A 15,651-nucleotide genomic window follows, 5' to 3' on the forward strand; every position below is an offset into this window, starting at 1 on the left:
ACAGAAACAAACACGCCTAGAGCGGGGGGGGGGGGGGGGGGGGGGGAAGGAGGGAGGGAGGGAGGGAGGAAAGAAAGAAAAGCGGGAATTCCCTGGTTAGGACTCTGTGCTTCCACTGCCGTGCGGGGGGGGGAGGGGGGTATGAATGAAAAAAAATTGCATGCAATAAAATTCAACACCCATTCATTAAAAAAACTCTAATTAGAAGGGGACTTTTTTAACCTGATAAAAGGGTATATACCAAACCCCAGAAACAAACATCACACTTAATGGTGAGATAGCCAAGGTACTTCCTTAAAGGACACCCAGGACCACTGGACATAGTGAAAAGAAGCAAAAATGAAAGTACTGAAAAAGAAGAAAAAAGCTGTCTTTACTGACAAGAGATGTCATTTTCTCTCTAACAAAAAAATTAAAAAATCCAACCTAGACACGACACTTGTGCCACCTTCGTCCCAGCCTTCTCGTGTTGTCAACCCACACCTGAAAAAGTGCTTATTACCCTCCCTCAGGGAAAGGAAAGTGAAAACAGCGTGGGAACTGTTCTCGGTTGTATAATTTGATACACCCACTTTGGAGCAGAACCGGGCACTATCTAGAAGCTGCACAAATCCTTCAACCCAGCATTTTCATTTCTAGGTATATATACACTAGACCAGTGTTTTTATAAACTCTTTTGACCGTGATCTATAGTATGAGGTACACTTCACATTGAAAGCCAGTACACTCATACCTCACCAATAAAACAGGTTTCACAAAACAATACTTACCCCTCACTACCTACACTCTAATCTTTTCTGTTCTCTTCTGTGCTATCTTATCTTGTTTAAGTATGCTGGTTCTGATCTCCCTAAACTGATTTCACAATCCACTAACTGGTCACAAGCCACAGTGTGAAAGCACTGCCCTAGCAGGCTGTATGAATACTCAGGAGACGTGAGTAAGGACACAGTACGCCAGTGTGTTCCCTTCAGCTGCTGTACAGTACAACACAATACAACTCAGTCACTGCAGTAAACGTTTTCATCCTGCGCTGGAGAAATAGGCACAAGTACAGGAATAAAGTTTGAAATAACAACAACAACAAAAAAATGGAAAAGAACTTACATTTCTATCAATGGATAACCAATAAACTGTGCACTCATACGACGAAATACCCTACAGCAGTTAACATGAATGACCGTATCCATATAGAGCGATACATAAAGTCAGAGTTCTCACAAACATAATGGTGAGTAGAAAAGTTGCAGTTGACAATGCATTTTAAGTTTTAACAACAAATGAATTCTACATGTAGCTAACACATATGCAATAAAAGGAAAAACGTGTGTGATCCCTCCGAATAAAGATGACACATCCCAGCTGCTCTTGCACCTGGTGTGGCCACAAGACTAAGTTCTGGCCAAAAGGAAATAAGCAGAGGTGCTACCGGCAGCATCTCAGAACTTCCCTTAAAGCACGGCTAAGTACATCCGTCCCCTTTTCCTTGCACTTGCTAGATGTGACTACTGGTGCTGGAGCAGCCATTTCTGACCATGATGTGCACGAAGGAGTTGGGGGTCACACGTAGTGGAGCAACAAGGTAGAAAGACCCTAGGTCTCTGAAGACTCGGAAGCACAGTCATCACGCCAGTATCATCGCATCCCTCAACTGCCCATCTCTGGGCTTCTGAGTAAGAAGGAAATAAACTTCTATCATAGTTAAGCCACTGTATTTGGAGTGTCTATTATTTGCAGCCCAGTTGAATCTTAACTGATTTAGGTCACCGCCAGGTAACCTCAAGGAAAATAAAATTTGGTTAGGGAAGACAAGATACACGTGCTTATAAGAGCAGCCCGACCCAGAGCCATAACCACGCCACTCAGGATGGCTGGTGTGAGAGTAGGTGTTAAGGTTAAGTGCACAGAAATGACTTTACACATTCGCTCAAGGATCCCGAATCCTCGGTGGCAATGCTCTTCGATCTGTCAACTGTACTGAAAAGACTTATCCCTGTGGTATACTTTACATCTCAACTCTTCAGCTTCTCCGCCTATAAAATGTAGATAGTCAGGTTATTTATTGCGTGGCTCAGAGGATTACTCTGAGAGTACTGACACATAGCGAGCACTCGGTAACCATAAGTGATGACTGCTCTAGCTTTTGCGTCACTAAACATCTACTAAGTCCCAACTGAGTGCCAGGCACTGTTCCAGGCACTGGGGTTACTACAGTGAACACATTTTAAAAAGCCCTTGCCTTGGTGGAGCTCGTTATATTCTAGCTATACTGAACCATCCAAGGTTCTCTGGCTTCTGGTCCTTTTTATTTACAGTAAGTTCCACGAGAGTCCTCTCCCCACTCCACTTCCTCATTGCTCTTCCAAGTTTCATCTTAGATATCATTTCCTCTAAAAGTCCTCCCTAACCCTTACACAACTGTACCAAGGGCTGCTCTAAGGTGTTTCAAACTGCCCACATTTTACTCCTATTATAGAGCTTCTACCTTTACAGTATAACTGCCCACTGATCCATCCACTTCCTGTCTCTTTGAGGGTTTCACTGTTGAAACCTCAGTACGTAGCACAGGGCCTGGCACAGAATAAATGCTCCAAAATAGTCATTAAACAAACCAGTAAGTACACATGGGCCACAGCCTCAAGTAGAAAAAATTACCAGAACTGGCTTGCTCTTTGTCGTTCAAAGTTACCCACACTAAACACTGAAAACAAAAACAAATTAAAAGCCCACATAAGTATCATACCCAAAGGATTCTTCTTGTCTTTACACTTCTCTTTGAATTCAAGGATAATTTTTTTCATAAGTTCATCAACAGCTGCATTGGAAGGCGCACACACAAGGACACGGTTTTGTTTGATTTTGGCATTGGAGTTCTCATATGAATGCCCCCTCCTCTGGTTCGACAATTTGCACCAAACAAACAAACAAACAAACAAAAAATACTGATGAGCTCTATTATGCAGTGTTATAGTTCTTCTCTACTGCCACATATATTTGAAAGTTCCCCTAATAAATAGTTAAAAGTAAATAAAAGCACCTACATCTTACATTGATGTTAAAAAATTACTCTGGCAGGGAATTCCCTGGCAAACGAGTGGTTAGGATGCGGTGCTCTTACTGCCAAGGGCCCCCCCCCACCAAAATTACTCTGGCATAAAATTTTATCGTAACTTCTCTGAGCCTTACCTTACTATCCACTTATTTTATTCAATGTTCAATCCAAAATGTAGCCCAGGAATACATTCAAGATGGTCTCCTGGGATTAGCTGTGACCTATAATAAAGCCCGAAGACCACCATTCTAGCCCTTAGCATTAGTTTCACACAAGATAACATTTTCTGTTCCTTTTATTTCTTATAACCTTCTCTACCTCTGCTACCGCTTTATCTGATATAGTTCCACACAGTATCAAAAAGATACACAAAAGTGAAGGGAAGAAACACACTTTAGTACTTATTTACACATTAGTTAGAGTAAAGTAAAACAACATACTCAATTAAGGGCACAGATGCCCTCGCGCACACTCTACCTCTGTCAGTAGGCGGTACAGGAGGCCCACAATGGTTTTTGATTTTCCTGTCCCGGGTGGTCCATGAATCAGACAGATCTTGGCAACTGCTGGGGAGTGTTTCACCATGGCATATGCAGTTTCTATCGCTTTCTTTTGGTCTTCATTGAAATCTTTTAGGTAGGCAATCTATACAAAAGACATTAGTGAGAACGAGTGATTCTTGCTGTGATGGCACAGGAGAGCAAGAGAGTGGAAGACATCCGTTTGAACTGCTGCTGACCTTTGTCAGACAGAAGCTTTGGTGATGATCAGGCAAGACCCCAAAATGACCCTTAATCTAAGAACCACTTTCACTACTGGAAAGAGCTACTGATGACTGTCTACAGGCCTCAGTCCATCTACAGCTACAACAACTGTATTTTTATTTGTGATTCTTATAAAGATGATCACAATAAACTGTTTTGCACTTTTCTTCTTTTTATTCTGTGGTTCTTCCCATTTTAGTCAATTCTCTCTTTAGGCAGTAAAAACATTCCAAGACTTCCTTTCCTAACACAAATGATACAGTCGAAAAAGCATGGATTTTGGGTCAGATCTGAGTCTACACCTCAGTTTCACTCAAAAGCTAGGTCTCTAAACTCCTAACCTCTCTGGGCTTCAGCCTTGGCCAATCATTAAATCTGGGATTCCTTAGAGGGTGAGAACTGACTGAGAAAATGCATATGAAAGCCCTAACACAAGACAGGGGTTCAAAGAACATTCCTTTCCTTCCGCCTGTCTCTGTGTTAATTTCCTGGAACTTACACACAACTCTGACAACAATGAGAAATATGTGTTCACACAAAATCACAACTTCGTCGTCACACTGGCAACAATACCAGTCAATGCTCCACTGATCATTCAAATGCAAAATTCATTCCATTAAACCTACTCTTACTCCTGCATTTAATCACCTAACAGACAGTTAAGCAGGACGTTCACCTCACATTTTAATGTTGCTCTTCAAGCATATTTTCAATTTCTTTTTGCCCTCTACCTTTTTTCCTGAGGTAAGCTGACTAACCTAACACAAAGAACTACTTTGCAATATTAAAGAAAACTAAGCACCAAAAACGTCACTGGGCACACATGGTGACTATGTCTTTGTTGTAGACAAAAGGGAATGTGTGACAGATAAAAATAACATGATGCTTTAACATTTTGACATGAAATGTTTCTGACTTTCCCTGTTATCAAATGACTATCACTCACAATTCTCTCAGATGTTGTAGTTAGTAAATCTTTTGTACAGAAGTCCATGGGGTTTGGATTCAGAACGGCTCTGGCCAGTTGGTTCCGACCACTCAGCAAAGACATGGCTTTCAACTTCCTTTGTGTAGTCACCAGAGAGCTGATTACAAGACATTTCACGAATTCATTTAAATTGACTGGTAAATTATGTTGAGTCTGGATGGAAAGGGAACACTCAGATTTCCCATTACGCACTATTATCAAGAAGGAGAAAAAGCAATTTCAGTTACCAGTGAATAACAGTGACCAGTTAAAAAGGTTATTCAGCACAAGGTGTTTTGTAACATGTTTTTTATACATCATTTAAATAATTTTCTCAGTAAGTATCTACTGAATGCCTCCTAAGAACCAGGCAACGTTCCTGTCCTCTGGAGGCTTATTTTTTAGAAGAAGGGGGCAGATAAGCAAATAAACATGTCAGGTGATGGTAAGTGCTAGGAAGAAAGCCGAGAAGGGGGATGAGGAAGTGATGAGGGTTGTGAGGGAGTGTTATTGTAGACAGGAGAGTCAGGGGAGGTCTTCCTGATAAGATGATATTTGAGCAGAGACATGGCATTAAGTGAGTGAGCCATGCCCGAAACCGGGGAAAGTGGGTTACAGGCAGAGAATCAGCAACTGCAAAGACAATGAGGCAGCGAGGTGCCTGGATTATTTTCAGAACAGGGAGAAGGCCAGAATGGCTAGAAGGAAAAGCAGGGAGAAGCGAGCTAGAAGACCAAGACAGTAGTAAATGCAGCTATACTTCCGAGGGCTCTGCAGTTAATCACTCTGAACATGACTCTGAGTCAGGTCAAGAGCACAGGACAGCTCCGTGCAGGTAAGTGACATGCGCTAACTCACACATTAAAAGAATCACTTATTGCGAATGAAGAATAAACTGCAATGGAAAAAGCACAAAAAGACAACTTAAGAGGCTAAAACCTAGGTAAAAGTGAATGGTCGTGTGGGCCAGGAGGTAGCAGGAGAGGTGGCGCTTGGATGTAGGATATATGGCAAAGGAAGATCCGATAGGATTTCCTGATGCATTAGATGGAGCGTGTGAGGGAAAGCAGGACTCAAGGATGACTCTGAGGTTTGGGGCTGAGCAACTGGAAGAATGGGATGGAGGTCCCACGTGCTGAGATGGGAAAAACCAAAGCAACAGCAGATGTCAGGCAGTAAATCAAGTGTTTCTTTTTGGAGTAGGTTTGAAATGTCTAATAATCTCCAAATGGAGATGTCAGATAGCTGGATGCATGAGGAGTTCAGGGAAGGAGACAGAAACCGTTTCTAAATCTTTTTTTTTTTTTTTTTTTTTTTTTTTTTGCGATACGCGGGCCTCTCCTGTCGCGGAGCACAGGCTCCGGACGCGCAGGCTCAGCGGTCATGGCTCACGGGCCCAGCCGCTCCGCGGCATGTGGGATCTTCCCGGACCGGGGCACGAACCCGCGTCCCCTGCATCGGCAGGCAGACTCTCAACCACTGCGCCACCAGGGAAGCCCCCGTTTCTAAATCTTAGAAACAGAACTTTGGCAAATGTAACCACTTGTAAGAGTTGAAAGCACAGATGAAGCTATATATCCCTGCTGCTAAATGCATCTTGCACAAAGAACTGAGCTCTGATCACACAATAGTAAACATGGCACACCAGTTATGATGTGGCACAAATGTTGAACTCTAAGAGCTTTGTTGCTATTTTTAAGATATGATGCAAAAAGGTGAAGGAATAATGATCACATATTCTCTTCACATAACAGAGACTAAGAGAGCAGCAATGTCAAAAAGGCAGCTTGGCATATATCAAGCGTGTGGACTTCGTAGTCAAACAAACTTAGGTTTCAATTCTGGACCTAGCATTTAATACTAAGGATGTCTTTGGATAAGTTACCTAACATCCCTGAACTCTGATTTCCCAATGAGCAGGGAACAAACCATTCTGCTTTGCAGGGCTCTGGGAAAAGATGATAAATGTGCACAGGAAGGACAGGGCACACTGGCTGGCACATAGTCAGTAGTCCTTAAATTCAAGCTAACATTATTTTTGTTATGCTACCTTAGGGAGAGAGGTCCCTATAACACAATGGATGGGAGTGATGAAACAGTAAACCCCTCCAGTTGCCTTACAATTAGTTATGTGTTTGTTTCTGCTCATCAATAATTAGCCACAAAACCAAGGCTGGAATGTGATTTAACAAACAGATGGTTTGCAAATTGTCTGTTTTATAACAAACACACTGACAGATGAAGGAATTTACTAGAAGGAGAAGACATTACAAAAGAAAGCTTTTAAATCCTAAGTCTAAAGCAATAAATGCTGGGCCTTTTCCAGCTGAGTCTAGAAAAACTAAAAGAGGACTGTGAATGGTAAGTAATCAACCTAGCAAATACAGTCTGGTAAATATAGAGCAAATATACATCTGGTAAATGTACAGCAAATATAGGGCTGGTAAATGTATAGCAAATGCATGCATGGCTAGTAAAGCCTAATTTAGAGGGAAATTAAAAGATGAGCTGCTGACAGATTTCTCTTCAATGTCTCATTAGGTACTTACTGACTGAAGTGCGGCGGAATTTATGAACATAACCACAATAATATTCATGGGGATCCTGCATGTGATTTCTCTCTATATCCCTCTTCTCTCCATTTAGGCTTTCAGGAACCAAAAACACCAAATCATTTTCCTTTGGATGAAGCTGTTTAGCTAGTTCACATTCCTCAAGATAAACTATAAAACAAGAAGAAGGCAGCACTTATTCTAACAGAATTATTTTACATGAGATTAAAGGATATTAAACACTTGTACTAAGTTCAAGCAAGTATACAGCACTAGTGGACTTTGTACATGCTTCAAAATGATAGTCTAAGCTAGTCAGCATTGTCAAATATTGATCACACGGTATTATAAAAGTCTTCTTAAAAACTGCTACAAAGCCAAAATAGATGAAGTCATAATATTCAAAAGCAGCTAATAAATTTCTTTTCCTTGAAGTTTATCTTAGTTTTGTTTTTTTTTTTTTTTTTTGGTGGTATGCGGGCCTCCCTCTGTTGTGGCCTGCCGGACGCGCAGGCTCAGCGGCCATGGCTCACGGGCCCAGCCGCTCCGCGGCATGTGGGATCCTCCCAGACCGGGGCGCGAACCCGGTTCCCCTGCATCGGCAGGCGGACGCGCAACCACTGCGCCACCAGGGAAGCCCTATCTTAGTTTTTAATCAAGAAATTTTCACTTTTGTGCCCTACTTTCAAAATCCCAAGAGAAAATCTGGAAACAGATCGATGTACACGTAAGAATTTTGAGCCTACTAGTGGCATTTCCAACAAGGGGGAAAGGACAGTAGTAAAATAAATGGGGCTGGGAAAACAGAGTAAGCTCTAAAATTAAAAGGTTCAGTACCAACTGCCAAATCCAGCAACAACATACTGAACCAAAGCATGAAGTACTAGGATTAAGCAGACTGAACTACTAAGTCAAAAAAGAATTCTAAAAATGCATCATGTAAGAAATGTCTATTTGAAGGCATCAGAGAGCAAATACAACAATGAAGAATTCTGTTGAGATCCAGAACAATGTGGAAATCCATAGGGGTCAGCCCAGTATTCTCCCTAGAAACATCTGAACTCTTCAGGGAGTAGCAGCCAGGAATTTGAGCGGTACCTGAGATAGCCGTGTACAAAAAAAGAGACAAAAGCTGGAGTCCAGGGCCTGCACAGATAGAGTAGGCATCCTGGTAGCCCTCAAGCTTCAGATTGGGACCATGAAGGACTACACCCAAGAAGGAAGGCAGCTTCAATTCACCAGAGTACTTCAGGAAAGCTCAATCTTTTAAACCAGATTAAGATGATCCCACATTGCTAGTACTCCCAGAATCCTGGCAGAAGCAAAGAAAAATCCTCTCTGGAAGAAGACATCCTATCATCCTAGGCCTCTGATTATTTTTTAAATAACTTTCCATAGACAATGACCAACATATGAGAGATAAGCAAAGCACCAGCACAGAAGAAATACATGAACTAGTAGAATCAACAAACAAACAAACAAAAAAGGGCTGCACAAGGCACTATAAAAAGTACAGTCGTACAGTCCTTGAATTGGTTCCAGGACCCCCGCAGACACCAAAATCCTCAGATGCTCAAGTCCCTTATGTAAAATGGCGTAGTATTTGCATATAACCCACGCACATCCTCCAGTACACTTTAAATCATCTCTAGATTACTTATAATACCTAATACAATGCAAACGCTATGTACATAGTTGTAAATCCAACATAAGTGGTATATAAACAGGTGCTGGTGCATAGCAAGTATGTTTTTCTGGAATTTTTTTCCCTGAATATTTTCAATCCACAGTTGAATCCGATGATGCAAATCCCGCAAATACAGAGGGCCAACCGTATGTCTTACACAGTTTAAAATATAGAGTTAAAATACATAACAATAATAATATACAAAATGGAACAGATAAACAGGGTTAACGTTTTTAAGATTGTGCCTTATCTATGGAGACACTTAAAGTATCGATTAAAACTGTAAACTTTTAAATCATGCACGCTGTAAGTTTTCTCCTCAACTACTAAATGGCAAAAGAGGTAAAAACTGAGGTATATTTCCAAACTAAAAGAAAAGAAAAAAAATGAATGGTTCAAAGGTCTCACATATATGTAAAGAGTATACTCTAGTTCTATCAGTTTTTTCTTTATATATTTTATTAGGTATTCAAAATGGTCCTATCTTCTGTTAACTGAACTTGCTATCATCGTGAAATACTCTCTTTCAATCTCAAATAATGCTTTTCTGCCGTAAAGTCTATTTAGTCTGGTATTAACAGAGCAAAACAAGTTTCTTTTAGTTGCGTTTGCACGAGAGTAGCTTTCTCCAATCTTTTTCTTCCAACCTTTCTGTATCCTTATGTTGACATGTATTACTTGTTAACAGCATGTAAGATGCCAATACTGATCTTGAAATAACTTTTTCTACCCAAAGATACTAAGGCTACTTAGAAAATCACAAGCTCACATACAGGATAAAAAATGTAGATGGTATCGGTTATATCAGGTAGCAAGAAAGCGCTCAAAGGCTAGTAGGGTCCTGTCTAAAGGGCTCAGGAGCCAACCTGAAGAAGCCAATTACAAAGATCTGAAACAGAAGTGTATTTAAGTGTCCATGTGTTTCTAACGAAATATTTTTTTTTTAAAGTTCATTGGTCAACCCAGCACTTGCAGAGAATTAAGTCATTATTTTGAAAACTGGTCAGGCGTCAAGTATCAATACTTATTCTACCCTTCTTTATAAAGTATACTACTGAGTAATCAAATAATATGGAGCACTTTCTCTTTATAGAACTACAATAGCTAATAAATGAAGAAATGATCAAATAAAAATATCACCATTTGGTGTCCTTTAGTAAAATAATTAATCTGGGCATTAAGGATCAACGGTTATAAATATTACAAAAAGAGAAATAAGAGATCAAGCACCTCCTGATAAAGGAACACACTAACCCCAGCTATGAAATAGTTCTGCCAAAAAATATTAGGTCAAATGAATCTGATCGAGCCTCTAGATCCGACTATCAATTTACGAGAAATACAGAGGACTGAAAAACATACTAAACACCACCAGGGGGATGCTATCAGCAAGACACAGACAGTTAATTCTACAGGGTCAACAACACAATTTCTTCAACAAATAAATTACAAAGGGGGGGGAAATCCATGAAGGAGACAATTATAATTGAAGAAGACATATTAACAATGTCAATGAGTGGACCTAATTTGGATCTTAATTCAAACAGGCTGAAATAAATTGTTCTTTATGAGGAAACTGAAAACTTGAACACTGTCTAGCTATCTAATATTAAGAAATCATGGTATGCTGCAACGAAGATCCCGCATACGGCAACAAAGATCCCGTGTGCCACAACTAAGACCCGGCACAGCCTAATAAATAAATAAATATATTTTTTTAAAAGGTGAATTAATAAACTCTATAGAATGAACTAATGTTCCTACAATGGAATACAAAGCAATAAAAAGAAACTATAGATACACACAAGGATGAATCTCAAAATATTAATGTTGAATGAAACAAGTCAGAATAAAAATGAGTGTACACTGTATGACTCCATTCACATAAAACTTTTCAAAACTATAAACTAACCTATAGTAATGAAAAATAGATTTGTGGTTGCTTGGGGAGGTGTGGGGAATATAAGAAGGATGGATTAAAAAGGGACACAAAGAAACTTCTTAGGTGATGTGTATGTTCACTATCTTCATTGTGGTGACAGTTTCATGAGTATGTATGTCAAACTTGCTAATCTGTATGATTTAAATATGTGCAGCTTATTGTCTATCAATTTTGCCTCAATAAATCACTTGGGGGAAAAAAAAAAGAAATCATGGTTAATACTTTAGCAACAAAATAATGTTTTACTATGAATTTTTAGGTCCGTATCTTTTAGAGATAGTCACCTAAATAATTACAAATGACACCAAAAGAAAAAAATCTAACCAATGATGATCTGCAAAACCTCTCCCTAGAAAACTGTAAAACATTACTGAAAGGAAACCTAAATAACTGAAGATATGTATCTTATTCAAATCAGTATTAGAAAGATGTCAATTCTTAACAAATTTCCACATTTTTTTTTTTTTTTCTCTAAAACTTACATGGTAATGCAAAGGGACAAGAATAGCCAACGTACTCTTAAGGCAAAACAAGGTAAGCAGACTTGCTCATTAAAGTTTCTAATAAAGCTTAATTAGTAAAATTAAGCAACGTGATATAGACAGAGAGGTAGGCAAATGATCCAATAAAGAAGAAAGGAGTCCAGAAAAAGGTCAGTGCATTAAATGGACACTAGATTTATGACAAATATGGCACTGCAGACCATGGAGAAAGGTAATCTTTTCAATAAACACTACTGGGGTAATTACATCTCCATTAGGGAAAAAAATGAAACATGGCCCCTACATCTTAGTCGTGTACAAAATCCATTCCAGGTTGGCAAAACAGTGAAGCCTCTAGAAAAGGGATTGGCAAACTTTCTGTAAAGAGCCAGATTTTTCTTTGCAGGCCACATATGCTGTCTGCTGCATATTCATCATCATCTTTTTTTCAAAACCTTAAAAAAAATGTAAAAACCTTACTCTTGGGCAGTATAAAAACAGGATACAGGGTAGATCTGCAAGCTGTGGTTTGCTGACACCTGTTCTAGACGTTAAGATAATATATTTATGACCTGCAGCAGGGAAAGGTTTCTTAAATGAGGAACAGACCATTAACCATAAAAAATACACAGATGCATTTGTTATGTTAAAAAATAAATTCTAAACAAGAATAAAATAAGAATTTAAAAGACATCACTAAGAGAGTCATAATGCAAGCCAAAGTGGGAGAATGGTTTATATCCAGATTATATAAAGAACTCGCTACAAATCAGTAAGAAAAAGACAACTAACAGAAAATGAGCAAGAATTTTTAATAGGTGCTTCCCCAAAGAGGTTACTTAAGCATCTACTAAATATATGAGAAGGTGCTCAATCTCACTGATAGCCAGGATATTACAAAATAAAACCACAAATGGCCATCAACACCCACACACTGCAATGGCTAAAATGAACAGCACAATCAACACAAATGTGTTGGCACAGACACGGAGCAACGTGACTTCCATAAGTTGGCGGGGGCGTGTCATTTTGCATGACTGGCTGGGCGTTATCTACTCACGTTAAGCTCACGCATAATACCCTGAGACTCTGAGACCCATTTCAGGAGACAGACTCCTCGCAAAAACGCCCTCGCATAACACGAAGACACACATGAATGATCATAGTAGCATCATTCATAAAATGCTGTGTGTAGAAGCAGGCCTGAGGCTGCTATCATTAGAAAGGCCTGCTTACAAGGTTGGCCCCCCTTGGAATCTGGGAATTTGGATTTCCGGACAGCTCTCATCATTTGCTGATGAGAATGGCTCACTGTACCTTACCTGTTTACCAAATTTTTTCTCTACGGCTTATGTCAAACACCCACTTTACTTGTGAAAGTCATGAATTTGGGCTAGGCAGAGGGTGTTTTAGGTACTGAGTCTCTAAGCTTCCCTGGTAGATAATTTGTCACATGGGTTGTCACACCTCACTACTGGGAAAATTAAGTGCGTCCTGTGTGACTTCGCTGGGAAAGGACTCTTGGAAACTTGCTCCTGGTTTGCTTTTTCCCTTTGCTAATTTTGCTTTGTATCCTTTTGCCATAGTAAGTCACAGCCATGAGCATGAATATAATTCCTGTGAGTCCTCCTAGCGAATCACTGAACGTGGGGATGGGCTTGGGGAGCCCTGACACACAGGCCTAAACTGCTGGAAAAAAATGTCCATTAACGGGAGTTCCCTGGCGATCCAGTGGTTAGGACTTGGCGCTTTCACTGCTGTGGCCCCGGTTCAGTCCCTGGTCGGGGAACTAAGATCCCACAAGCCGCATGGCACTGCCAAAAAAACTTCTTTAAAATAATAATAATAAAAATGTCCATCAACAGTAAAATTGTGACACAGTCACACGTTGAAATGCCACCACAGCAATGAAAAAAATACGGAAGATGCACACAAAATTGATGAATTACGAAGACATGTAACGTGAAAGAAGTCAGACACGAGAGTAAATGCTATGTGATTCTATCATACCATCAAGATAAATGGCAGATTAATCAGTGATTTAAATATTAAAAAGAAATATAAAACTACTACAAGAAAACATGGAAGTATTTATCTGATTTCTAAAGCCAACTGAACGGTAAAGAAATAAATACGGCAGTTTTGAACATGTGAAGATAAAAACTGTCTGCCTCAAAAACTGCATGTGAAACTGAACAGCAAAAATGAAATTGAAAAAAAATTACAACGATGCATACAAATAAGAAAACAACCTCCCTAATAGAAAAAAAAAAGGAACAAAAGGCATGAACAGACAATTATCCACCCCCCCCCCATAATACAAAAGACCAATAAAGATTTGAGGACAAAAAGTACAACCTCAAATGAGATACATTTTCCATATAAAACTGGGGGAAAAGTTTAAACCAGCAAATGAGAAGAGAGATACATTCTCACATTCTCATGTTAGAAGTGAAAATGGCGTTCTCTTTGGTAGCCAGAGGCAACAGGAATCAAGTCGTAAAATGCACACACTTTACTGATTCAGTGTGATAGTAAAAAACCATAAATAATGTACATGTCTAACTAGAAATTACTGGTTAAATAGAACTATGGAATATGCTTACAATGGAATAACTACAAACACTAAACATGCTATTATTATTTATCTCTGAAAAGACATTTATAATAGATTAAGAGAAAATAAGTCAAATGTAAGCTTCATGAAGGTGGAATTTTATGTCTTCATCACAGCTACATACCTAGCATCTAGAATCATACACTATCAGGTAGTATAAAGTCAGTAAATATTTGCTGAATAAATACATGAAAAATGTCACTTAGGTAAAATAATCCTACCCACTCCCCCACCCCCTCCCACCCCCACTTCACTCAGACGAGTAGGAAGTCTAGCAGTAAGATACACACTACTATGTTCATAGGATTATCTCTGAATGATGGGAACTGTGAGTGATGTTTATTTTACTACTGGCTAATATTACCTGAATATTCTACAGTGAACATATAATACCTTTCCCCCCAAATATATGTACATGCTTTTTTCCTTAAGTGAATCTATGGAGTAGGATGGATTGCAAGGGGGAAGGAGGCAGATGGAGAATTTATACTTTTTATTTTAAAGGGTTCTAAATGCTTGGTTTATTTATAACTAAGACATAACTGTGACACACGCTCCAGACCACTCATGAAATGAGAGCAGAGACAGCAGAGGGATTTACTCAGAATCTGTACGCACGATCATGTCAACACCCCCTCCGCCCCCGCCAGTCAAACTCCCTCACTCACCTTCTCTCTCCCTTGCCCAGCACCTAGGGACACTTTGGCCTGTGGTATTCTGATTGCACAATGGTTAAAACCATGAATTTTATATTTATAACTGTCCCAGTAATTATCCTCATTAATTAAAGACTTTAAACATATTCTTCGTAAGAGGTTACAAGTTCACCTTACGAAACCTATACCCCAGAAAATTCAAACTATTATTATGTTCCCTCAAATAGCAATCTCCAATTATTATATGATATAGCCCAAGTTACATAAGAAAGAACTTACCCACAAACTCCCAGTATTTTTTATAATCAGAAGGAAATTTTCGTAAATGTAACTGATGGAATTTCTCTTTGTTTGGAGAGCTGATCCATTCCTGTGCCACCTACGCAAAGCAAACAAAGTAAATTAAGAAAGCAAAAACATCTGAAAAGCCAATGTTAAACAACAAAATTTTCCAAAGTAAGCAACCATAAAATCCAGAACCTAGAACTCCCGTGTGACACGAAGATTAAAAATTAATTTGGGACTTCTGGTTTCCAGCTTGGCATGTAAGGAACTTAGAAGTCGCCACTCCATCCTAACAAGTAAAAAGAGACAAAAAGGTGGATACAGACAATCACAACTTACCAGAGCAGAAAACTCTTAAGTAGAAACCTCCATGCCAGGAGGAAAACCTGAACTGGATGTGACAAACTGTTGGAGGCTCAGCATGAACAACTCTCTTAAAAACTCTAGGGGGGGGCTTCCCTGGTGGCGCAGTGGTTGCGCGTCCGGCTGCCGATGCAGGGGACACGGGTTCGCGCCCCGGTCCGGGAGGATCCCACGTGCCGCGGAGCGGCTGGGCCTGTGAACCATGGCCGCTGAGCCTGCGCGTCCGGAGCCTGTGCTCCGCAGCGGGAGAGGCCGCAGCAGAGGGAGGCCCGCGTACCGCAAAA

The 15,651-nt window shown here is 39.9% G+C and overlaps 1 protein-coding gene across 3 annotated transcripts in view; it reads right to left on the reverse strand.

Annotated features, from left to right (window-relative positions):
- The window catches only part of SETX (senataxin), a 68,584-nt gene that overhangs the window by 25,119 nt on the left and 27,814 nt on the right, over positions 1–15,651 (reverse strand). For all 3 annotated transcript variants that reach the window (XM_028497718.2, XM_028497716.2, XM_028497719.2), the window contains exons 9-13: positions 14,999–15,098; positions 7,333–7,506; positions 4,763–4,995; positions 3,530–3,697; positions 2,744–2,894 (exon numbers count right to left, since the gene is read on the reverse strand). In XM_028497718.2, coding sequence (XP_028353519.1) covers positions 2,744–2,894; positions 3,530–3,697; positions 4,763–4,995; positions 7,333–7,506; positions 14,999–15,098 — 826 coding nt within the window. The remainder of the gene's footprint in view (positions 1–2,743; positions 2,895–3,529; positions 3,698–4,762; positions 4,996–7,332; positions 7,507–14,998; positions 15,099–15,651) is intronic.

This window comes from Physeter macrocephalus, chromosome 13, assembly GCF_002837175.3.
Source record: "Physeter macrocephalus isolate SW-GA chromosome 13, ASM283717v5, whole genome shotgun sequence".
Lineage (NCBI taxonomy): Eukaryota > Metazoa > Chordata > Mammalia > Artiodactyla > Physeteridae > Physeter > Physeter macrocephalus.